At 37.7% G+C, this 25526-nt stretch overlaps 1 protein-coding gene across 1 annotated transcript in view; it reads left to right on the forward strand.

Moving 5' to 3' along the window:
* ANTXR2 (ANTXR cell adhesion molecule 2) overlaps positions 1–25526 on the forward strand; it is a 117834-nt gene that overhangs the window by 61262 nt on the left and 31046 nt on the right. The window contains exons 14-16 of the mRNA XM_069485574.1: positions 647–739; positions 7011–7178; positions 7466–7546. Of these exons, the coding sequence (XP_069341675.1) occupies positions 647–739; positions 7011–7178; positions 7466–7546 (342 nt within the window). The remainder of the gene's footprint in view (positions 1–646; positions 740–7010; positions 7179–7465; positions 7547–25526) is intronic.

The following is a 25526-nucleotide window of genomic DNA, read 5'->3' on the forward strand; positions in this document are numbered from 1 at the left end:
CATTGGTAGACAGAGACTGACCATTGGAATCAATAGCCCATAGACATTTAATATACTTTTTATAGTAATATGTCAGTAGCTCTGATGTCACTAATTTTATTTACAAAAAGTTGGAAGATCCAAGCTGACAGTTTAAAATGTTATTGCTTTCTCCAAAATGATTATTGCTTGTATATTACTGTCTTAGCCAAATTCATGTTAGCAGCCCGAGATGAGGAACGTACTGGTGTTGTATGTTTTCAAAACTTCTCAACTGCTTATTTTTTCAGTCCAATTTCCACAGAGTGCACCCATACATTGGTCCTTTAAATCATTGTTCAAATATTGTAATTTTAATGTTTTACGTAAGTATAAAGTGATGAAAAATGTGGATTAAACAAATAATACTCAGAGGTAAAGAGAATTTTTGGTCACCTGGGAATGATGTAAGAGAGATTCCTGAAATCTGAGGAAGGGAAGGAGTTCCCATAGCTGTAGAACTCGACTTGAAATTTATGCATGTAAGCATAAATACACCCACATGTCCTATATACTATTTTTTCATGACAGTGATATCATTCAGAAAAAAGTTTAAGTGTGAGCCAGTTCCGACTAAACAATATTTTAAGAAATAATTAAATCCGTTTAAAAAAATGTATTTCCACAGGAGGAAGAAGAACCTCTGCCTACTAAGAAATGGCCAACTGTGGACGCTTCGTATTATGGTGGTCGAGGGGTTGGAGGAATTAAAAGGATGGAGGTTGGTATCTTAAAAGAAATAGAAGCTGCTAATCTGGAACATGCATTTCTAGTACTGTTAAACCATGGAAACTGTCCTTTTTACAATTCAATATTATAATATCATCCGTTTTTACTTAATGCTGGGTCTTTTCTGGATACATTTTTTCCCTATGGGATCATCCCCGCCATTTCAAAACTGTTCAAGAACTGGTTTCATTAGTCAAAGGATTGCATTGATAGGACCTTCAGATTATGAAGGACAAAACAAAAGCGCTTTTCTCATTACTTTGGAAAGCAATTATTGCATAGAGCATCGACTTTGAAGACACCAGGCACTCAGAGTTGCAACAATGCCCTTCTTTGAAAGCATCTAATAGTTACGTACTATTTGAGGAGAAAATGTCAATAGTGTAGCTATGACCATATCACAGATATGGAGGAAGCACATTTATTTCTTTATTTCAGCTTTTAGTTACCATTTACGAACTAGCATAATTAATATTACGTATCATTTACAGAATGCATTGAGCTTTCAGACTGTCTCAAAGTGTGGATTAAAGTTGAATCTTAATATTATATTTCAAAAATCAAATGAGGTTTTTTTTAATCACCCTGAACTATGTTTCAAAGTGACGGATTAATTAATAATAAGCAATCATTGCCAGCACTGAGCCTTTAACACTACAGACAGGCAACATCCCATTCCAAGAAGCAATTCAAAGAATTTTCTCATTAACACATTGACTTTGTTATTAAACACACATCCTGGCATTTCCTCCTGATTAGTTACCCTTCAATTTTACTTCTTGATAAGAAGGTGTTTTGCCATCATTGTGTGTTTCCTATTGTCATATCTGTTTTGTCCCATGACCGCTAGCAAAAATCAGTAAGCTAATTAACAACTCCACGGTTGTTGCCATTTTCTCTTTTTATACATTTCAATAAAATTCAGGTTCCCAAGGGGAGTTTCCCCTTTTCAGGATAAATTTCCATATTCTTCAAAAGAAGACCAGACATACTTAGCGTGGTTGTCATTACCGAAGTGTTTATACGAGTCATCTGACAGTGATTCTCACTTTCTTGACCACATTGGATCTTAAAACAATGCACATTTTTCCTAAGAGCTTGCCACTTTATTGCTGAAATATCCTCTGAGGCAGGTACCTCACTGCCAATAAGCCGTGGTAGAAGGCAGGTGCTAGCAGTTATTAAGTTGGTCTTTGGAGAAGATAGTGCATATGTTTTTTTCATGGAGGTAATTGCCAATCTCAAACAATACAAGAAAACTTGGCTAGGTGTAGTTCTTGTTGTTTGACACAAAAGGAAGTTTATTTTTCTTCTATTGTCTTTGTTGTGTCATTCTAGGCTTGGAAGGGTAGGGAAAGATTGGATTGGATGTTCCTATGTGTATAAAAATACAATTGCAAATAAAATTTTTACATGCAAATATTCAAATATGTTCTGTCACAACTTATCTTTATTTAGCCTCATTCCAAAATATGTATGTAAGTGGAAAAAAAGTTTGATAGGATATACCAAAAAATGTGAGTAGGTTTCTCTGGATGGAAAATTTTTTTTTTTTTTTTTTTTTTTTTTGAGACAGAGTCTCACTGCGCCCGGCCCTGGATGGAGAATTTTCAATGTGTGCTATATATTTCCCAACTTCTTTCTATTAAGAATTTATTTGACCATAAGAATGTACTGCTTTATATTCAGAACAATACATTTAATTTCATTTTGAAATCCACACATGTAAAATACCACATGATGAGATATATTTTAGTATGTGAGCCTTAATTGAATAAATAATATTCTTGGCCAGGAACAGTGGCTCATGCCTGTAATCCTAGCACTCTGGGAGGCCAAGGCGGGAGGATTGCTTGAGGTCAGGAGTTCGAGACCAGCCTTAGCAAGAGCTAATAGAAATTAGCTGGACAACTAAAAATATACATAGAAAAAATTAGCTGGGTATGGTGGCTCATGCCTGTAGTCCCAGCTACTTGGGAGGCTGAGGAAGGAGGATGCGGCAGGAGGATGCTTGAGCCCAGGAGTTTGAAGTTGCTGTGAGCTAGGCTGACACCACAGCACTCTAGCCCGGGCAACAAAGCGAGATTCTGTCCCCCCCCCCCCAAAAAAAAATAATACATAATAATAATAATAATAATCTTGCTACAAAACTAGGATTAATGTCTCATTTTTTTTTAGTCCAGTGTTCCAAAGATTGAGATCTTTTTTTAAAGAAAAGAATACGTATGAACCCCTGAATGGGTCCTAAGTTAAAAGGAACACTATTGGTTTCCACTCGAGAGCCAAGAGTACATGCACATCCCTAAGAAACATATAATTCAAGTTTCAGGAGTTATTGACTGTTAATCTAAAATCATTTTGCCCACCCATCCTTTTCAGTTGAAAAACATTTGTGAGAACTCAGCCAAATTTTAATAAACCTAGGTCCATTTTAGCTTTGGATAATTTGGCTACCTTGTAGCCAAACAAGATGGAAATGGGAATGAGAAAAGGAAAAAGTGGCAAAGCAAATGTGAGCATTACACAGGGGAAACCAATACAGGTTGTGTGTGCCTTTTCCAAAATGATTGGGACCGGAAGTGCTTTAGATTTTGAATTTCTTTTAGATTTTTGAATATTTGGATATACATAATGAGATATCTTGGGGATGGGAACACAAAGTTCAAGTTTAAATACAAAATTTGTGTTTTATATATACCTTATACACATACCCTGAAGGCAATTCATGCAATATTGTTAATAATTTTGTGCATGATACAAAGTTTTGACTGCAACTGATAATATGAGGTCAGGTGTGGAATTTTCCACCTGTGGCGTAGTGTTGGCACTCAAAAGTTTTCAGATTTTGGAGCATTTTGGATTTCAAAATTTTAGATGAGAGATGTTCAATCTGCATGTAAAAATACACAATAAAAATTGAACCGAGAATTAAGCATCATTAAACTTTCTGAAACATAAACTTATTTAAACTTGGAGAGGGAAAATAGAGAACATAATCTGTTTTAAAAGCATTTCTACTCAAATCTGGAAAGTACTTCTCTTTTAAAAAGTACCTTAAACTATGGAAAGTACAAGGAATTATAGAAGTTATGACCACATCTGAATTACAGAACTAATCTTCATAACTAAGGTTATTTTAAGCCAGTGTAGAGATTTTACCTAGGATTTTTTTTCTTACTCCTCTTTTAAATTAAATATTTAAACATTATGGTAATGGGAATTTGCAGAAAGCTGGAAATGAGCTGATGTTAATAACAGCTGTTAGCACAACTGATCCACGATACCTAATGACTTCAAATGTGTGTTTCTGCCAATTCAGCGTGAAACTGTTTTTGTTTCTTTTCTCAATTCTGAAATTGCTCCTCTATGATATAACCTTCTAGTCATCCAAATATGCTCTGGAAATTATGGAATTTTATTGTTTATAATAAAAGCCAAGTGGAGTTGGAAGAATTTAGCAATCAAGCTTGGACTTATATTTTTAAAATAGAAAAGCTAGGTTATATTATTTCTGCTGAGGCTCCCTTTAGCATTTGATTCTTGTTCTTTTTGTCCTTTTTAACTATCTCAATATGGCCAAACTAAAACAGTAAAATTTATGCACAGATACATACCATATGTATGTAAATATATATATTTACATTGTTTGATTTTTTTAAAGAGTATTAGGAATAGTATGCAAAATATTTTCTAGTTTTAGACTTTGAGATTAAGAATTGTTTGTGGTGATGGTGATGATGATGATGATGAAATAAGTCCTTCATGAACTAACACTAATGAATTTATTTAATGAGTCTCCTTTAGACCTCAGCAACTACCCATCACAGGTAGAGTCTTTTGATACTTGAGGCCCTAGAAATGATATATTGGGTCAGAATTCTAGTTTAACCAGCTTGATATTCTTTATCTGAGAATAGTAAAAGAAGAATATGATTACCATTACCTCTATGAGATCATCTGTGAAGAATAGGCTAGGGAGGTGTATATGTTGAAATCTATCATTTCTGAGTGGATCTAAATTTTATCTACTTATATATGTCTACCCTGAATTACTTTTCTAAATTATGACATTTACATGTTTACTTAACTGTGTGTCTCTTTTTTTTCTTACAATTGAGACTGTATAATTGCAAGGATATGTGTCCTGATTTTAGAGTTTTTAATTTAATTTAGTTATATCTAAAGATTTTACAAGTGTGTGTTTATCTAGGTGAAGACAGTGTGATTTGAAAGAGAAGGTCATTTCTCTGGAAAGAAAGCCAACTATCTAGCTCTAAAGGTTTAATGGTGTTTAAAACAATTTTAACAACCTCATAAAGAACATTCTAGTACCATTGATCACACTGAAAGATACAGGTACATTTTAATGACTCAACAGGGTCCACTTGAAATTGAAAGCCCTTTCTAAAATTGTAGTAAAAAAAAGGTAAAAACATCTAAGTAAGGCTTATCAAAAAGCTGTGAGTAGTTCTATGAACAGTAATCATCTGTATCCCTACCCACTAATTCAGGTCATTAAAATGCTTTAAAGGGTCTTTTTTTTTTTTTCCTTTGTAAAAATCACTTAACTGTGGTGTGTGTCACCGTGTGTCCTGGATAGGTCTTCATATTGCTCTTTAGAGCTTCACTAGTCTGATCTTCATTATCTCTGTTAATGTCCTTGGTTTCTGAAGGACTTCCCACTGCTCATTGTTGGACAAAGCCCTTCTCCAGGGGCCACACGCTATTCAAATGCCCACTTTCACTCAAATTTGGCCCCTAATTCCTGTTCATTGAAAAATAAAACAATAATTTGATCCTGTGGTTTTTCAATGCCAAGAGTTTTCAGAGAAGGAAATTCCCTAAAATTTGTGGAATTCCCTATTGTCCCCGAATTTTTCTTTCCCAACGTAGTCTTTTCAGATTTGTCTTTGTCATTGAAAAATTCATATGTTAAATAACCATACTCAGATGAGCACAGGAACTAAAGACTGAAAGCCACTTTACAAAGTAAAACTTTATAAAAGTAAAGAAAACTCATATATAATTATTTTACTTTCAAAGTATGTTTAAATCATACATTTTACCTTACTCAAACTTGATGGAAAGTTTGGAAGGAGCAGCTCCTTTGTGTAACACAAATACATTTGTAAAATTCAAACCAATTTGAAACTTGTATTAACCCATTTCAGATCGCCTGTGTTCAAATCTCTGCCCTGCCATTTAGTAGCTATTCGGCTTTGGGCACATCACTTAACCTCTTTAGTGCCTCATCTGGAAAGAAAAAAAAAATACAGTATTTATCTCTTTGCATTTTGGTATGGGTTAAATGCAGGCTGATACTCAGTAATCACTCAATAAATGCTAATTTTCCTGTATTTCTCCCAGTGTCATCAGTACATATGTGTATGTGTTTAGCTAGCAGAGCATCATACCTAATTAGAAAAGAGAATTATGCACTGTCATGCACTTCATATGTCAGCCACAAACTGACTCCTTATTTCAAACCATGGAGAAATGACTGCTTCAAATTTGACTCCAGATTTTTACAAAGAGTCTGTTTTTTCTAGGATCTTAATATTAAATATATTAAGTAGTGGTGAGAAACCTATTACACCCCAGAAGAGGAGGAATTAGGAGTTAGTATACCTGCCCATCATCTTTTTTACTTTGAGATGGTGAACCAAAGGACTGTGGGCTCGATAAGCGCCTGTTCCTCTAGAATAGCCGTCCCCAACCTTTTTGGCACCGGGGACCAGTTTCATGGAAGACAGTTTTTTCCATGGACAGGAGGGACGGGGTGGGGGGAGAGGATGCTTTTGTTGTGATTCAAATGTGTTACATTATTGTGCAGTCAAAGCTCTCTGCTAATGATAATTTGTATTTGCAGCCGCTCCCCAGCACTAGCATCACCGCCTCAGCTCCACCTCGGATCCCCAGGCGTTAGATTCTCGCAAGGAGTGAGCCACCTAGATCCCGCGCATGCGCAGTTTGCAGTGGGGTTCCTGCTCCTGTGAGAATCTAACGCTGTGGCTCACCTGACAGGAGGCGGAGCTTTGCTCACGTACCACCTGCTGCTGTGCAGCCCAGTCCTAACGGGACACAGCTAGGACTTGGGGACGGCTGCTCTAGAGCACTTCCTGTCTGACCTAGAGCACTTCCTGTCTGACCTGGAACACTTCCTGTCTGACCTGGAGCACTTCCTGTCTAACATGGCGCACTTCCTGTCTGACCTAGAGTACTTCCTGTCTGTCTGACAGCAGCGTTCTCTTTTTGTTTTCAAGGTCCGCTGGGGTGATAAAGGGTCTACCGAGGAAGGCGCCAGGCTAGAGAAAGCCAAAAACGCTGTGGTGAAGATTCCGGAAGAAGCGGAGGAGCCCCCCAGGCCCCGGCCCCCGCGGCCCAGGCCCGCACACCAGCCTCCGCAGACCAAGTGGTACACGCCCATCAAGGTGCGTGTCCGCGTTTGGTGTCGTTTGCCTTAAACCCCCTGAAGGAACTCGGTTTTCTTGGTCCCCCCCTTCCTTCCAACTATTTCAAAGGGGACCAGAGCAGATCAAACAGCAGATATTCATCTTAGGGTCTGACAACTGAATACTTAATCGGCAAGAAGGACCTCTGGATTTTTGTTATTTATTTAGACGATAGAGGATAAGAATTTACCTTCTTCATTTTTTTTTTCCAGTACATAGAGGCTGAGTACATTCCCTGGGAATTTAAAAATGCCGTTTTCCTTCAGGGTCGTCTTGATGCGCTCTGGGCTTTGTTGCGGCGACAGTACGACCGGGTCTCCTTGATGCGACCTCAGGAAGGAGATGAGGTTGGTTTATGGGGGTAACGTTGGGGAAGAGCTGACGGCTTGGGTCAGTGTAATGAAGGTAGGGAAATAATAAAAAATAACGTTAAAGCCGTTATTACACTTGAGGAACGACATAGTATTATCTAGTGCAAATTCGTATTGCATAGAGGGCCTAATAAGTTATTATCTATTGTTAGAATGTATCTTCGAGCTACAGTTTCCTACAAGTCCCTTTACAAGGAATTCATAGAAATGATGGTCGTTTGAAAACATACGTTAATAAGCACACTCGTTGCTTCAGCCTTTGACTTTGAAGACACCCTGTTCTGAGGTTTTATCTTTTGGGAATGACAGACTAAAATCTTACTGTAATTTGGTAGCAATGAGGACTAGAGAGGATGCCTCAGAACCTCAATTTCTTTAGGTATAAATATGCTTCCTGCCTTCAACAGTTGATGTAATCTAATTTCTTGAACGTATAAAAGTGTCTTTAAAGTTATAGAAAATTATAAAAATCCATGACAGTGATATATATGCACATATATATATACACACATGTATATGTATGTATTATTTCTCCACCAAGGAAGCCTATTTGAGGCTTTTTTGGTTTGCAAATTTGGCCAGAATTACTCTAGTTCTATAATTTTTTAATATATTAGTATTATTTGCTATTGTGTCAATGTAAGAAAAATTGTTTAAGACCTTTTCATATGTCACAGTAGGTGGATTTGGTTCAGAGACAATACTGTTCATTTCGTTGTGTGTCAACGTGATGATTATCGTGTTTTAACAAGGAAATGAACTTGATACATGTCAGCTTTAGAGAGTACTTTAGGTTCATTTGGGTATGGTATGCTGTTTTTTTAAGGTTGAAATAATTGATGAAATTAGTATTTATCTTACAATGCCAAGCTAAGTTATATTTAGTGTTAGATAGTTTTAGCTTGGTGTTTAAAATACAAAATGATCTCAATCTTAAAATTTTACTTCTATGAAATGGGGGTAATTTAAAAAACATTTTAGTTCAATCATTTAGAAAATCCATTGTGAGAAAATATTCCTGGAATTTTTCCAACAGATCATCATTTACCCTTTGCTAGGGCCATAGGTAGAGAGAACTTCATTGGTGTATGAAGTAGCCTCTTTAATTATGAGGTCACTGTGGTTCTTAATAGAACTTTTTTATATAATGAAATTTGTGTCTCTGTTTAAATTCAATTGTCTTTGGTGTTCTGCTTCTGGAACAACATGTGACAACTCTTCTTTCTCTTCAACATGCTAGACTTTCGCTTCAAGTGTTTTAAAATTGTTTTCACACATCATCTTAGTTTTCTGTTTCTCAGGTTAGACACTAGTTTGTTCAATAATTTTCACCTTACTAAGTACTAGGAATTGAACTAGCACCAAAGATGTATTAGCCAGCCTTCTTTCCTTCCATCTACTTTTCCCTCTATTTCTTCTTAAATACATTTATATCCGTTATGTTTTTACCTTTGGCTTTGCCAATTTCTTATACCAGTTTGTACATTTTTATATGCTAATTTTCAGTTGGCTCCTTTTGAATGAATGAACTCTTCAGTTGCCCTGTTCTTATCCTCATAAGCATAGTAAATATCTTTATTGACAAAGGCGACCATGTGACTCTCAGATAATTGTGCCAAAAAGAATCTTCAATAATCATAGGACACTTAATCATAGTAAATATTTTGGTGGATTTATTTATTTTTTTCGAGACAGGGTCTCACTCTGCTACCTGCGCTAGAATAGTGCAATGGTGTCATCGTAGCTCACTGCAGCCTCAAACTTCTGGGCTCAGCTCAAGCAATCCTCCTGCTTTAGCCTCCTGAATAGCTACAGGCATGTGCCACTACACTGGCCAATTTTTAAAAGTTTTTGTAGAGACAGGGCCTTGCTATATTGTTCAGGCTGTTCTCAAACTGCTGGCCTCAAGCGATTCTCCTCCTTGGCCTCTAAAAGTGCTAGGATTACAGACATGAGCCACCACACCCGGCCCTTTGGAGGATTTTATTTAAAAGTCTCTATAATAGTTGAAACGTAATTATTATTTTCCAAGCAAGTAATATGTAATTATTTGTTTAGATAAAATCCTGTTTGCATGGTGCAATGACATAGTCTGTACTGAGACTCTAACATCTCACAAATGTTATTTCTATTTCATAAAAAAGAGCACACAGTATTTCTTAGATTACAATTCATTTTTGCTTTTGGGTATCTCTCATTTGGAGAACTTAAAGTAATTTACCTATTCAGAAAATGATGACCCAGAGGCAGGAAGAGTGTCAGAGATGTAGAGTACACTTGGCACAGCTAATTGTGGTGCCTGATAATAAAATGGGATGATCTGCGTTGGCAATGCTTAATCTATGCATGGAGAGACGACCGTGGCTCGTTTACCTCCTGGTTCTTATGGCTAGTTAGTCAAAAATTCAACTGACTAAACCTTATGGGGTTTTTACCAGTTTTGTTTATATAGACATGGTTTCTCTCATAGAACATGGAGTAAAGAAAATTAGAAATTTACAGGGCTAAGATGCCCAACTGGTAGTATCCTCGACTTCCCTGGCTGTTCTTTAAACAGACCCGATGATTGGTCTAGCTCTGTCTCTGTCACCATTTATATTCACTTGAAGAAAGGGGGAAATGACCCCAAAGCGTTGTGTATGGGTGTGTGTTTGTGTGTGTGTGTGTGTGTGTGTGTGTGCTCGCATGCGCGAGAGAGATTATAAAGCAATTGGCTCATTGTAGCAATTAGGAAGAGTTTTGGACAATTTTTTTAGTTAATAAGAAACGTAGTTTATTTTATATTGTCAAGAAATAAATGAGAATGCTTTCTCATATCTGAATCTCAAAGAAAGTAATAATGACTCTCTTTCTGTAAGAAGAAAAAAGACAAACTTTATGCCACTCGAGAGACAATAAACCACAGTTGTTTTCAGCTTGTGCCCAGTGGCTCCAAATTAACGCCACCTCTGCCTAGTCGACAGTGCGTTTTCTACCTGGGAAAACAGTCTTGTCATTTATTTATAAATTGTTCACTGCAGAGCCTTCTCTGGAGAGTTGAGTCTAATACACACATCAGCACACACGGAACCAAACCCGCGTTCACCCTGCGAGGCCCGTCACGGTGCATGTCAAGCCAAATTTCTCCTATTGTGGCTCCGAGGCCGCACCGGGCTCCTGGGGGAAGAATTCCGGGCTGAGCTGAAGTCCTTGATCGAGTATTGAAGTTCAGGCACAAAGTATCTCAGCGGCGCGAGACGTCGCTCCTCTGTCCCCGGCTCCTGCGCAGGTGGCCGGTCCCGGGGCGCACGCGGCCCGGACACCGCTGTGCTGCGTCACCGCGCGGCGCAGGTGGGGCGCGTCCAGGTGAGGCCGCGCGTGCAGGTGCGAGCCCGCAGGTCGTCGCCGGCAGCTGTCCGCCCGCAGCGCGCGGTGGCGGGGAGCGCAGAGCGTTTCTGTCCCGCACTCGCCGCCCGCAGGCCCGAAACTCCAAAGGTGCGAGCGGGCCGGACGCAGCTGCGCGCCCCAACTCGCCTTAGGCACAAACCGGAGATCTAATGCGGCTTGACTCCGCGGCGGTGGGGCGACAGCACGGAAAGCCACTTCAGAGGCGACTCAGCGCCGCAGCATCTGCCGCCGAGTTTCCCGGGAGTGACAGGGGACAGCAGGTACGGATCGCGGGCCCCCGCGCAAACAGCCTCCACCCGGCGCGCAGGCTTTGAAGGGCCCCATCAAACAGGCCGCGGGTCCGCGCCAGGACTGTGTTTGGTTTTCAAAGCCCTGTTTTGTTTTTCTGCAATAACAAGGTAATTTATAAATGATGCATCACCACGCGCTCTCCTGTTTGATTTGAAAAGAGAGAGTTAGGGAAGCAGAGAGGCAGAGAGAGAAGAAAGCCCAGCACTCGGTTTGGAGTTGGTCCACAAACCAATTAACTCTCCGAGGAGCTTCTTGGCTGTGATGGAGGTTATGTTAACCTTCATACTCGGGCCCCCTCGGCAGCCAGCAGACAGGAATTTGAGTCCTGCAGCTGGAGAACCCTGATAGCACCCGTGAAGTGCATCCAATATGTGTTTTTAAACTTACATGATAGGGTTTCCTATGACATGGAGGTGAAAGCGAATTAGATTTTTTGCAGACAGATGTGATTTTTTAGTAAACCAAAATTTAGATAATTGCCTTGACTATGTTTCCTATTCATAAAGCCTTCATACTTACAGCTGTATATTAGAAATGAAACGTTAAGTCATAAATAAGCATTTTCTTTTAGGGGGCTATCCCCCTCTACTACCTACATTTAGACAGAAAAAAATTGAATAATTTGTTTCCACTGTGAATATTGCAAAAACTCCTAATTGTGTACACATACATATGACATAATAGAATGGGTTAAAATATTTATTAGCTGGCCAGGGAAGAGCAGCAGGGATAATGAAGATTCTATGGTCAGGGAAGAGCAGGAGTAAGATAATGAAGATTCTATGGTCACGTAAATTATTGTCTTTGGTGAAATGTAGGCTCCCTTATCAGGTGAAATAGCTGTCCTTTGGAGCAGGAAGTAGCCAGGGAGCAATGGCCCAGGGGACAGCTGCTCTGGGGTGTGGCATGTTTTCATACCAGTGGTGAAATGAGCAACATTAAGTACATAGTTTTTAATACGTCAAGAGGACTTTTGTTAATTGTGCAGACGTAATTTCATTTTTTGAAATGACTGATGGCAGCTGCTTTTATTAAAGTCCTTTCTGACAGAACACAATCTCAGTCCTCCAATTTTTGAAAGTCTTGCAGCAAAACGAAACAACAACATCTGAGACCACAGGTAGCCCAAGTTCATTTAAAAGGCAGAGAAGCCCAATAACCTCAAAGGCACATGATTTGGGCTCTACTTTTTGTTTACGTCTCTGGTTTTAGATTCATGTTCATGCCGCGGTCAGTCCTCCTCCTGAATTCTCAGGCTCAGCGCACGCTGGCCCGGCCCATTGTAACGGCAGCTGCTTCCGTGATTCCAGCCCTCCCAAGATCACGCTGGAATCCCCTGTGCTCACACAGCCCCCGTGCTCAGCACCGTGAAACCACTAAACCACTTCATCTTCACGCTGAATGTGCGTCTTCGATAGCAGAGAGCTTGCGCCACACTGGTCCCCGTCAGGTTTGCAAGGTGTCAACCACTTGTGGGTCTTTCAGGGCCGAGTGACACTTTCACTCATTTGATTTGCTGCTTCAGATCTCTCCAGTCCCTGGACTTACACTGGTAACACATTCTTGTCTTAAATGATTTTTTTTAAACATTATTTTTTATTGATAGTCTGCGTTACTCAGTATCATTATTCCAAAAGTCATTATTTTAAAAAAGGACTACATTCTTAAACTTAGGCTCTAGGTCCCGTCTAAGTATTCTGTGCCATGTGGCTGAGCTTTGTACTAGATGTTCGGGGCTGTAAGAAAACCCTTTATTTTTTTTTTTTAGCCTCAGTCCTATTGTATAGAAAACGTCCATGGTCCTTTCATATGTTTTCTTTTTTATATTAAAGTGAAAGAGAGAAAAATATCAAACTGTTTTAAAACTGTAGACTGATTATTTACCTTTTATTTCTGTCAGATCTGAGATTTATTAGAGTTTCTTAGGCCAATTCTGGATTGAACATATATATATACACACACACACACACACACACACACAAACACACCCCCCCCATATCTTAGTTGCTTAACAGAGTAAGTCTATAAAACATTTAAATAATCAGATAGCATATTTATATACCTAGCATACAGATAAAAGTTCTAGAGTGAAGAGGGATTGCTCTGTGATTATCTTTCTCTAACTCTTTCATTTCTCTCCCTTCTCCTATGTCCTAACACTGATTGATTCCTAAGGTTTAACCCTTGATTCTCTGTTTCTCTCAAATCTCCCTTTTCTCTAGAGAGCAGGTGAACTTCCATTGCTTTGTCGCCATCATTAGCCTCATCATTTTTACACAATTCTGTCCTCCCTCCTGACTTCCACTTGCTTGTCTCTCAGAGCTTAAATGAATTTTCCACGTGGATGCCTTGTGGATCCTACATTATCTGTTTTTGACTGGAATTAACCATATTCTTCCTGTGTGGCATCGCATTTTATTTATATGACTCTTTCGGTCATTTGCTCTAGTCTTCTTCACCTGTCGTATCTCAGCTAAGGCCCAGCAGACACCACTGTGGTTCCCACAACTCAGCCATCAGGGTCAAGATTTTAACTTTCTAATTCTGAGTTCAGTGTCCTTTACCACTAGATAATGTTACTACCCTATAGTATGCGTGAGATATTGATTTAAGGAACAGAATTTTGTATATTAACATCCCTCTAAGTTTTATTGTAATTAAGAATACAAATGAGCTGTTGATGAATATATACATTAGATCCTAGTGATCTGTAAGAGATAACCGTTTGAATTTGTGAAATTTAAAAGTTTCTGTCATCATTACTTATTATTTTACCTGCATGACTCCTGAAACTAAGCTACTGAGAAAATTAAGACAGAACAATTCTGAAGCTTGACGAGCTTGAATGATTTCCTGTAAAGATATGGCTGAGGATGTGGATACATAAAAGTGTTATTTATATAGAGGTAAAATTTGTCATTTTGGGATGATTCATTTTTAAATTATAATTAAATCTATTAAACATTTTCTGAGTTACAAAAGCATGACACAGTCATTTTCCTTCAGGTTGAATTTTGAATACATGAAGGCTTGTAATTTTTATTGTTTTTCAGGATATGTTTATTTTTTTTTTTTGTAGTTGCATTTTTCTCGTTTTTTCTAAAACATATTTGATCTTTATTTCATATTTGACCCAAGAAAAGTTGTCAGTGGTAGGAATTCTTGTGAGGTCGGTATTTGTCCCAGCCAAATCTTGTATTTTAATGTCAGTCAGTCTCTTGGATCCTCCATTGTGCGTGCCTGCATGTGGCTTATGTTCGCTCTGAGTGGCTCATTAGTCCCGTTTACAGAAATGCTGCCTCTTCCCAACAGAACAGTGAGAAGGAGGCTATTTGATTCAGTTCCCACTCTTTAGAAGAGGTGTGATTGCTTTAAGTGTCCTCTGAATCCAAATTTATGAACTAGTCTTGTGCTCTTAACTAGATTAGTTCCTTTTCCATTAACTGCTTAAAGCAGGGCAGCTGTCTGAGCTGTTGGCTGTAAATTTGCTAATGTCTACTTCTTTAATCTCAGATACAAAAAGCAGCAGATAACAGGATCAAAGTTTCCAGACCTTGGGTTTTCACAGCCTGAAATGAGCATGGACGGGCCGACAGAGGGGGAGATGGAAGCGATGTGGGGAAGTGTTACATTGGGGAAAAGGGGATGACTTCTTTCATTAATCTTAATTAATTGCCGAGAGTTTTAACTCTGAGTTATTAATACTGATGTTAAGCTCTTAATACATTGTTCATGCTTTGGCATCAGATGTTCTTTTACGAGATAAGTTTAGGAGGGAGAGAAGAGTGCGTGTGTGTGTGTGTGTGTGTTTATCTTATATAAATATTTTCATTTACATCTTTCAAACATTTCCCTGGGTTTTATTCAGGCCATCACCTTTTGACAGTTACTGTAGGGCAGTTAGGAATGATAGACAACAATCAATAAATCCCAATAAAATCCCAGGTAAAGCAGCAGCAGTAAATCTGAATAATGTTTACCAGCTTACAGGATACTTCCGTGAAGAGGAAATGTCAGATTATGAGGTGAAATAGAAGAAGGAAGAATCAGGAACTAGAAAAGGAAAAAGAAAAGAAGAAAGGCCAGGCACAGTGGCTCATGCCTGTAATCCTGGCACTCTGGGAGAGGGGGGATGAGGTGGGAAGATAGTCTGAGGTCAGGAGTTCGAGACCAGCCTGAGCAAGAGCGAGACCCCCGTCTCTACTAAAAGTAGAAAAATTAGCCGCGTGCCGTGGTGCATGCCTGTAGTCCCAGCTACTCTGGAGGCTGAGTCGGGCTCAAGGCTGAGGATCACTTGAGCCCAGGAGTTTGAGGTTGCCGTGAGCTATGATGACACCACTGCACTGCAGCCGGGGCTACAGAGCAAGACTCTTTCTCAAAGGAAAAAGAGATGAAGAATGGGGAAGAGATATTATTTTACTGATAAACTTGCAAGCAATAGGAAAATGAAGTGTTATTTAAATAATGCACCACAAAGTATGTTGTTAAGGTTGCGTATTTCACTATTGCAGCCCTAATCACTAAACAGATCAAAACTTGAAATTACTAAGCAGTCTTTTCTTAAAATCTTCACCCCCCTTCCCCGCCCCGTGGCTGTTCCATTCACGTTTGCCTGGTTAATAGCCCTTTACTATTGAGCCTATGTTATTATTCTGTGATCCTTTTCATTGTGAAATTGCAACTAACTATATCAATTATGAGTGTTTTGTCTATCAAAAATGGGAAAACCTTTAAAAAACGGGTAAAGCTAAAAACTTCAGCTGTGTGATTTCCAGGTCATATCTCATGTTCTTCATTCATTTGAACAAAATAAAAAGCAAAGCTCTGCAATGAAAATATACAGCACACTAAGTTATTTTAGTTTTTACACATACGTCTTACCTCTGATGACAGCGAACTAAATTTCGGTACTAAAGTGTAGCCAGTGGCTTGGGTATTACTAAATTAATTGCCTACAAATTTAAAATCACAGATTTGGTTTTGAGATATACGTTTCTTCTTTGCAGCAATGTTTTCTTCCTTTTATGAGTAGCTTTCAAGGTAAATTGGAAAACCATAAAAATGAAATAGTATTTGTTTCATTTATTGACTTATTATTTTTGCACACAGTAACTCATTATTGGAGAGACAAGTATCTGCAGGTTTCAGGATTTAAATTTTAATTTATAGGCTGTGGCAAGCCAGTTAAAATTTTGAGCTGGGCAGTAACATAATCCATAGGAAATTGGAATTAGACTCTTGGAAAGTTCTCAGATAAATTTGTGACGGGCATTGAGATAATATGTGTTTTTCTGTATAGCTTAGCAGCACTATATCAATGTTCCTGTCTTTGTATATAGTCTTTCATCACGGATCACAAAATGAATCACATAAAAATTATAGCAGGTCATGTCATAATTTGACCTGCTATATCTAATATATCTAATATAGCAGGTCAAATTGGTGTATTTGGTATAGTGTTAAATGGTTAAGTTGATTTTTAGGTAAAAGAACACTTTTTTTGGTAATAGAAATTGCATGCTGGTTTTTTTTTTTTTTTTTTTTTAAAGGACACTAATTTAGGTTCATTCACTAAAAAATAGCCAGGGATTCATGGCTTCAGATATTTTTCTTTGTCTGTCAGAGGTCTTCCTTGCTTCTCGGGAATATTTAGGTGGGTCACTGAGGCTCAGGCTTCCAACACTTGTGTTCATACGTGTGTTTGGGAGGAGATGCGTATGTGTCTAACGGGAAGCCACAGGGCACGGTGGTGGTTAAGGGAATTTTCGAAAAGGGGAGGACAGTTTCTTTCCATAGGAGAGATTCAGAACTCAAATTCAGCTGGCAGTTACTGAGTTCCTACGGTGTCCCAGGTATATGATCTCATTTTTATCTGAACAGTGCTGAGACTTGGGTATCACATTATTCCTGTTTCACAGATGAAAAATTTGAGAGCCAGGGATGCTTAGTGAATCACGCAAGGTGACATTGCTGAGAAATGACAGAGCCTAGATGCAGACCCGGGTTTTTTGATTTCTAGGCCAGTGAGTGCTCCGTGATTCCATGCTGTCACTTACGGTGAGCAGTTTATTCCTCTCCCTATTCTGGCAAGAACTGACTAAATTAGGGCAATTATACAGGGAGGGAAGCACTTTTAAAATTTCAATGTAGAACCTGATTGGTACCTAAATTGTCAATTTTGTATCTATATCTTCACTGATAAATTATTTTGGCATGTATTCAGAATGCATGGATATTCATTGAGAATATATATAATGTACGTTTAGTTTTGCATGCATCTGTACGTAAAATATTTAGCAGTGGCAATAAACGCCACAGAAATTTCAGATGCAGCGTAGAATAAGGAATTTTTGTTTCACAGTGGACCTAGAAGTTACGTAATTCAGTCCCCTCCTATACTGCAGCTTCCACCCCGACTTGGACTCTACCCCAGATGGAAAAGCATGTTGAAAGGCACAAGGGGGATAAATCAGCTTGTATATTCCAGAAGTGGCAAGTTGCTTTTTAGGCTGGAGCCAAGAGGTTGGGAGCTGGGAAGGTAGGGAAGATTGTAGAGCAGTTCCTAGAGCCCTTGTGGCATATTGGAAAGAACAGTGCCCTGGAAGTCAGGGGGCCTGGGATCTTTGTGCTTTCGTTTGTCAGCTTCAGCGTGGCACAATTTTCCTTATCTCTGGTCCTCAGTTTTCTCATTTGTGTGTATAGAAATACATGATCACAGAGGTATCTTTGAATTCTAGCATTCTTGTCTTTTTATCTAATTTCAACCAACCAAGAGCCTTATGTGAAAGGTGGGTCTTTTCCTGTTATGTCCCTAGGGTGTCCCCAAGACCCTGCACGTGCCTCTCAGGGAGGAGGCTTTGATAATTTTTGATGAATGAAAGAATTCCTGCAGATAAAAAGTCTAGTTTATTGTTTAAAAATAGGTTTAAATTCATACTTTTTAGTATTAATACTTAGACATTGCACGAGGCCAGCAATAATTAATAAACGTATAATTTAATTATACAAGTTACCATAAGATTAAAAAAGGACATTTATTCCTTGCAATATTCTGAAAATTTTCAAACGACTATCAGAGTACTATGATTCGAGATCCATCATGGATATTTTGCCGCTGTTGCTCTTTTAAAATAAATTGAAAATAACTGCATATACAAGAATAAAGAGGATATGGATTTAAGAGATCTGTATATGTATTTAAATTTTATGCCCGTTTTCTGCCTTTATAAGACTTGTTTATTTCTTCCTGAATTTCTTCTTTCAAAAAAAGAGATTAATGCAGGATACTAGATTAACTCCATTGTGGTTTTGATATGTTGCATTTTGCTGCCTCGTGCTACAACTGCAAAATAACTTAATCACAGCTATCATTTTATTTAGCACTGTTACAAGCAGAGGAGTACTAATGCGTGCCTGTCATTAAATATATATAGATACATGGAAACTGTTCTCCCTGCGGGTCACACTGAAATTGATTTTCCAACTTGGGCTAACAATAGTGGACAAATGTTAAATGAAAATCAATCACTTTGACTTAAATCAGCTAAATACACTCCTTTTATTAAGTGGTCTTTTTCCTTATAGCTAACTAGATGATAAGTAACACTTGTCTAGCCTCTGACCTCTGGCCTCTGAATGCTTTTAACAAACCTCCAGGGACTGTGGTTTGATATAATTTTATTCTAACATAAGGTTTATCTTATTCTTTATCCATTAAATGAAAGTATATTGTAGATATTGTTTATAAATAGAAAAAATCTGAATTAATACTATTTTAATCACAAATTCCTAGGCCCTTAATATTTTGAACATGTATCAGAAATAGTTCATTGAGAATAGAATGTAATAGAAATGGAGAAATATCACTGGGAATACAATGACCTACCAAGACATGGAAACACAGAAACCTTTAGCTTTATTTTTAAAACGGGGGAAAAGATTTTAAACAATCAGAAGAGACTTTGATGTAACGTATCTTAGGCAATTATACTAATGAGACGGTGCAAATATCCAAAACTGTGGATGCTGACACTGGAAATCAAAACTTTATAGTTCTAAGGAAGTCAGTGAAGTCAGTGTACATCGCCATCGTTGTTAATGCTATTAGCAGTGATAAAAAGGAGCGTAATCTGTAGAGAATGTGCCAGGCGCCGTGCTGCAGACCTTACATACGTTACTCTAACTCTCAAAACAACACGTGGCAAAATATTTTTATCCTCGTTTTAAAGATAAGGAAACCGAGGTTTAGCAAGGTCAGGTAAGTTGCCAGAGCCATGCATATAATGAGTGAGGTATTAACTCTCAATAGGTCATTGAAAAATTTAGTTTACCATGTAAATGTTGCTTTAATTAATGTTTCAAAACTTACCGGTCAATTTTGCAGAAAAGGCACAGCAGTTTTAAATTCGGTGTTTTAGTTGTAATTTTAGAGGCGCATGCATTGAATTGAGAAAATTATAACAATGGAATCAAATTGAAAAGGCCAATATATAAATGGGAAGCACAGTGAACTATTTAAATAACTTAGGACTCACTAGTGGCTAAAATGTAAAATATCCAAAACATAAATATTAAGTATTTTAATCAATCATTGTTATAAATATTAGGGTCAGAAAATTATTTGTGGATTGATTTGGGGGCACCTACGGATACTATGCAGGCACCAATGCTTAAGAACAATTATAAACTTTATATACTTAAAAAAAATGAATTATAACTAGTGGTAGAAAATAAATCACTTTACAGTTAATATTAAACTATTAAAATTGTTGTTTCTAATCTATAAAACCAAAAGGAAGAGTTGTATGTGGAAGCTAAGATTATGAAACAATTCCAAATTATATTTTGCAAATATCAAAGCTTTCACATCCACTGTAGAAAAGCCATAATTTTTAGTTTTAGGATACTGTTGGCACATTCATATAATTTATTGTTTATAATTCCCCCTTAAAACCTAGTTTTCAGAATATTTCATCATCATTTCAGACTTCAGTAGAATTTATCTTGAATTTACTGTTTATTTCCCAGATCATTCTCTCTGGGAGCTTGAGCTCTTATTTTGATCTATGGAGCAACTGGTTCCACTTGTCAAATTTATCCCTTGATCTGTCTGAAAATAGTGTGCCCAAAATAATCTCACAAAAATACAGTCCTGAAATGGTCTTTAAAATCTCTGTCCAGTAAATTAGTGAAAATGGAGGCAAACAGGCTGCCAGCCATTCTTCTTAAGACAAATCCTTGGCGCGTGAGTAGGGGGAACTGAAGGTTGAGCATCCAAAGGTCGACCTCCTCTTCAGTCTGTCTGCTGTCAGCGCCGCGTGCTGTGGTGTGTGCCTTCATCCTGTGTTCCTTACATTTCGCACGGGAGGCCACAGGTTCCCCATGGGATAACTATCATAGAACCTATTGTTTTGATGAGCATCTTGAAAGACTTTCATGTCATGGCATGCTGACATTATTGTTGTTACTTTGCTGAGAAAATATCTTTTTACCAAATTGTAAGAAACAGGTCTCCCTTCTTCCCAGAGTATCATCCTGTATAATCCCTCCTGCATAAAAAAAAATATTAGTAGTATTAATTAATGATAAGACAATTTATATAACTGGAAGTCATAAGAAAATATCCATATAATTTACATTTTAAAGCTTACATTATAATATTTATAGTAAACAGGTTTTTTTCCTTAAATTCTTTATAAACACTGCTTTGTTTCTGAAATCTTTTTAGGAAAATAAGTAAACTTTTGGATTAATTAATAGCATTAATGAAAATACAATATATGCGGTATAAGATTACAGATGAATGTCTATTAGAATCTTAAAATTATAAATGCTAGAATTTTTCTTTTTGGTGTGTTGGAAAACATGAGCATTTAAACACACTTCTGACTTGTCTTCTAAATATTTGGTTAAACCATCTTTTAGTAAAATTAAACAGGGAAATGAGCTATAAGTAGTCAACAGATTCTTATCTAACTTAAGACAAATACTTGAGAAAAATTTAATGATTTCTAGATAATCCCCGCCTACTAGGAATTTATTATGGTGTAGTTGGGATGGAGGAAAAGTAAAGCCTCAAAAATTACAATCCAAAGCAGAGCAAGCAAAATTAACAAATAGAAACAAACAAAAAACTAAGCCAATTATACATCAAGATGGATTCTAATTTCTAATTCACTTCTCTTCCACTTTATGGCCTCCAAATCTATGATGGGACTATCAGTGGTAAATACTATATATTGAGGAAATAAAACAGTATTTTTGCTTTATATTAATTCTTAGTAATGCATACATGAATATATTACAGAGAATCTGTAATATATATTATATGACAAAGAATTTATAATGTAAAATTTAAGTTATATAATTTAAAAGAATTTAAAGTATTGATGTGCACATACATTATACATACCTGTATATACATACACATATGTGTTTGAAAACCCCACAATTACAATTTTACATCAAATAATTAGTGGTTTAAAAGAATGTGCTGGAATTAGGATGTGAAAGGGATAAAATAAAATTAACCATTTCTTCTTCAGTACCATTTTCAGGCAGTCTTTGAAACCCCAGAATATTTAGTACATAATAATCAACATGTTTGTACTCTACTCAAAGGACCAAGAATCCACATATAGAAAGTAAAATAATGAGTATCAATTCAAGGCAGTAACAAAAGAGATGTCACAAGTATTGTCTAATTAGTTTTAAAATGAGTAGTCTAGACCCTAATTGCTGTTTAAGTTATTAAGGAAGAGAACTTTAGATCAGGAGGTAAGGAAAAGAGATTTGAGTTAATCTTGAAGGGTTTGTGTAGGTAGAGAAGGTAGGAAAGTTTACATTTGTTCTAAGATAGTGATTCAGTTATTTTCTTTAGCAACTTTTGAGCTGTATGTGGGAAATAGTACGGAATAAATTTAAGTCCTATCCGGTTTTGGAGGGTCTAGTGTATTAGACTAACACTTAGCAAGGAATATCCAACAAGTACTTACTGCATTCTTTCTCAGGTTTAAAGTTAAAAAAAAAAAATCGACTCGGGAAAGGGGGGGTGGGGAAAAAAATATGAAACTATTGTTTTTAACTTGCACTGTTCACTTAATAATTTATCATGAATATTTCCCATATTAAAAAAAAAAAATACTTATTGGCAAGTGGCATTCTGGCAGTGTCACCAAAATACTGAATATAAAGAAAGCATAATTATCCCTCTGAACACACACAAAATGCCCTTATTTTAGATTGTTCTTGAGTTAAAGACCTATTCTTTGTATTTTCATACATATCCGTAATTTGTTGTGTTTAATTAAATTAATTAAATCACTTAAATTTTAATTCAAAGGTTAAAAAAAAAAAAAAATCCTGTGTCCCAGTAGAGAAAAAGATTTTACTGAATTTTGTATTCTAATTCTATATTGGGACTTCATGAAAATAGGTTGGTTTTTGTTTTGTCTTGTTTTTAAGTTATTAGCGTGGTGACAGGCAGAATGATCTTGGAGGGATTGAAGGCAAGAACAGAAGGATGGAACCATCCACTTAGAACCTAGTGGGTGCCTGAGACGGTGGGATTCCATCAGAATAGGACAATCTAATTGAGACGCAGCCCCCAGGAGGCCTTGATTACCAAGTGGAGCTAGGTGCGCCCGCACCAGGACACAGAGGAAGAGGAAGAGCCTGAGGATGGTGCGGTGGCATTGAGCTTGGAAAAAAACAAGTTAGAAATGCTCAGTCAGAAGTTAGAAATATTGGATTTGACAAAAAAGTTAGGCCAGGACATGCAAACTAGAGAGACTCTTTAGATAATTGAAACCGCGGAAGTGTTTAAGGGACTGAAGTGAGGATCAGTTCTGCTCCACTTTGATATGGGATCTTTTCTCTCTTGTGGGTCAAACGTGGCATTCGTTTTAATTTTTTCCAAATTTAGAAATAGAGTCCTGACCTCTCCTTGGCTTATGTTCTTGTTTTCTGATTCTTTGCCATTTTTATATTTTTTAAAATTTTTCATTGCCATTTTTAACAGTGTAAAATGTACAGAACCTGAAGTATTTGAATAACCTACCATGGGAGTGGGAAGAAGGGAGGAGAGGAAAGAAGACATGGGTGCTCTGGTTGGAAAATTGTGGGGCTGTTAGCTTGCCACAGCTGTTTCCACAGCTTGGTTTATTCAGTAGATGTGGATTGGTAGCCATTGGAGATGTGGCCTCTTTTCTTTCTAAAACCGTTGGGGGTTTTATAAATCAAACTGACAAGGGCAATAACTGAGAGATGAAGGTGTGCAGGATCTTAGGAGCCCTTGTATGTGGAAAATAGGTGTTAGAGAATATTTGATATTCTTAAAGGAATATGCAAATAGTAACTATTGAAATTTTTTTTTTTTTTGAGACAGAGTCTCACTCTGTCACCCGGGCTAGAGTGCCGTGGCATCAGCCTAGCTCACAGCAACCTCAGACTCCTGGGCTCAAGCGATCCTCCTGCCTCAGCCTCCCGAGTAGCTGGGACTACAGGCATGCGCCACCACGCCCGGCTAATTTTTTCTATTTTTAGTAGAGACAAAGTCTCAGTCTTATTCAGGTTGATCTCGAACTCCTGACCTCAAGCAATTCTCCCTACTTGGGCTCCCAGAGTGCCAGGATTACAGGCATGAGCCACCATGCCTGGCCTGAAATCTTAAATAGACAGGGGAAAGAGTATGAATGGAGATGATAAAGGACTTTTGGACTATATTTCTGCAACCACTTCCAGGATTGATGACCCAACGAACAGTCTTAGGATGACCATTTAGTTAAAAAAAAAAGTGAGCAGATATTGAACAAAATAATGAATATTAAATAAGAATTTTTTTAGGAATTGAAGTTTTGTAGTAGTTTTATAGACTTCATTGGAACCGTAAATATTCAAGGAGAATAGCACTGATATGATAGCTAATTTTATCCCTTCTTAATCATAAAATTTTGAATGTAATCAGGTATATACTTTTTTGAAATATTGGATGACAATTCATAAATTATAGTGCCTGTAAGTTGATGTATTCTCTGCAAAACTTTGTAAGAGTGAAACATGTTTAGTAATGGAAAGCAATTTTAGTTTATATTTGATCAACTTGTTCAAGAGAGAACTGGGCTTAGGAGAAACCTAAACTTATTCTGTACTTCGACATGTCAGCTATGTAACATTCATTTTCTTATATAATCCTCAAAAAAATAGATTCTCCATTGTGCGCATGGGAGGTTAACAAAGGTTAAATAGCCAGTAAGTTATGACATTTGAATTCAGTTTCCTGCCATCAAAGTTTACACTTACATTGCGGTCAATAACTTATAATGTACCAAAAAGTAAATTCTTGGGGCATTGAGGACTCTGAGACTTTATGTGTATGTTTTTACAGACAATACTTATCATTTATAGTGTTTTAACCTGCTCTATTCGCCCATGCTTTCCCAGGGCGATCCCCATCCATGTAAGCGCCATAGCAGTATGGTCACCCACCTGGGACGGTGACAGCTGCTGCAGCCGAATCCAGCCCTTGTCATCATTAAGGACCTGCGTTTGACACTTCATCCCAGCCATCCTTGTTCAGTGTACAGTGTCCTGCATTAGAGCAATTACTACCTGTCACCCTCTATTTAACAGACAGCTCTTAGTCATCCCAGACTTGTGAGAATCACGTGACACTGTACCAAAACCACGTCATCTCCTGCGTCCTTACCCTGCTTTGGGTGCTTGTATCCTCTGTCTTCCCTTTTTTCTCCCAACATTCAAATACATTTTATCCCTGACTTTATGGATTTTCACTCTGTCACTCATATTGAAAGGATTCGTTGTCTTAGTTTTTACATACTAGCCAGGCATTTATTAAGGGGTAATATTTTCTGAACATAAGGCATGACCAGTGGATGTAGAGTCTCTTTTCATCCTACTAAATAATACTGGAGAGCGAAAGGAGAAATCGGAGAAGGGAATAGCAGTGCTGACTCAAGGAAAAGATGATGGTGACACCCAAAGGGTATAAATCATGTACAGAGAGTATTATGGTGCTTACACTAAAAATTTTGCTTTAATTCAAAGATTCAGGCTACTTAACGAAGACTTGACTTTTCCCTCCTCCTCCACTTCCTGTTTCTCCTCCTCCTTCTCCTCCATTTCCTTCCTCCTCCTCCATTTCCTTCCTCCTCCTCCTCCATTTCCTTCCTCCTCCTCCTCCATTTCCTTCCTCCTCCTCCTCCATTTCCTCCCTCCTCCTCCTCCTCCTCCTCCTCCTCCTCCTCCTCCTCCTCCTCCT

Source organism: Eulemur rufifrons, chromosome 13, assembly GCF_041146395.1.
Source record: "Eulemur rufifrons isolate Redbay chromosome 13, OSU_ERuf_1, whole genome shotgun sequence".
NCBI lineage: Eukaryota > Metazoa > Chordata > Mammalia > Primates > Lemuridae > Eulemur > Eulemur rufifrons.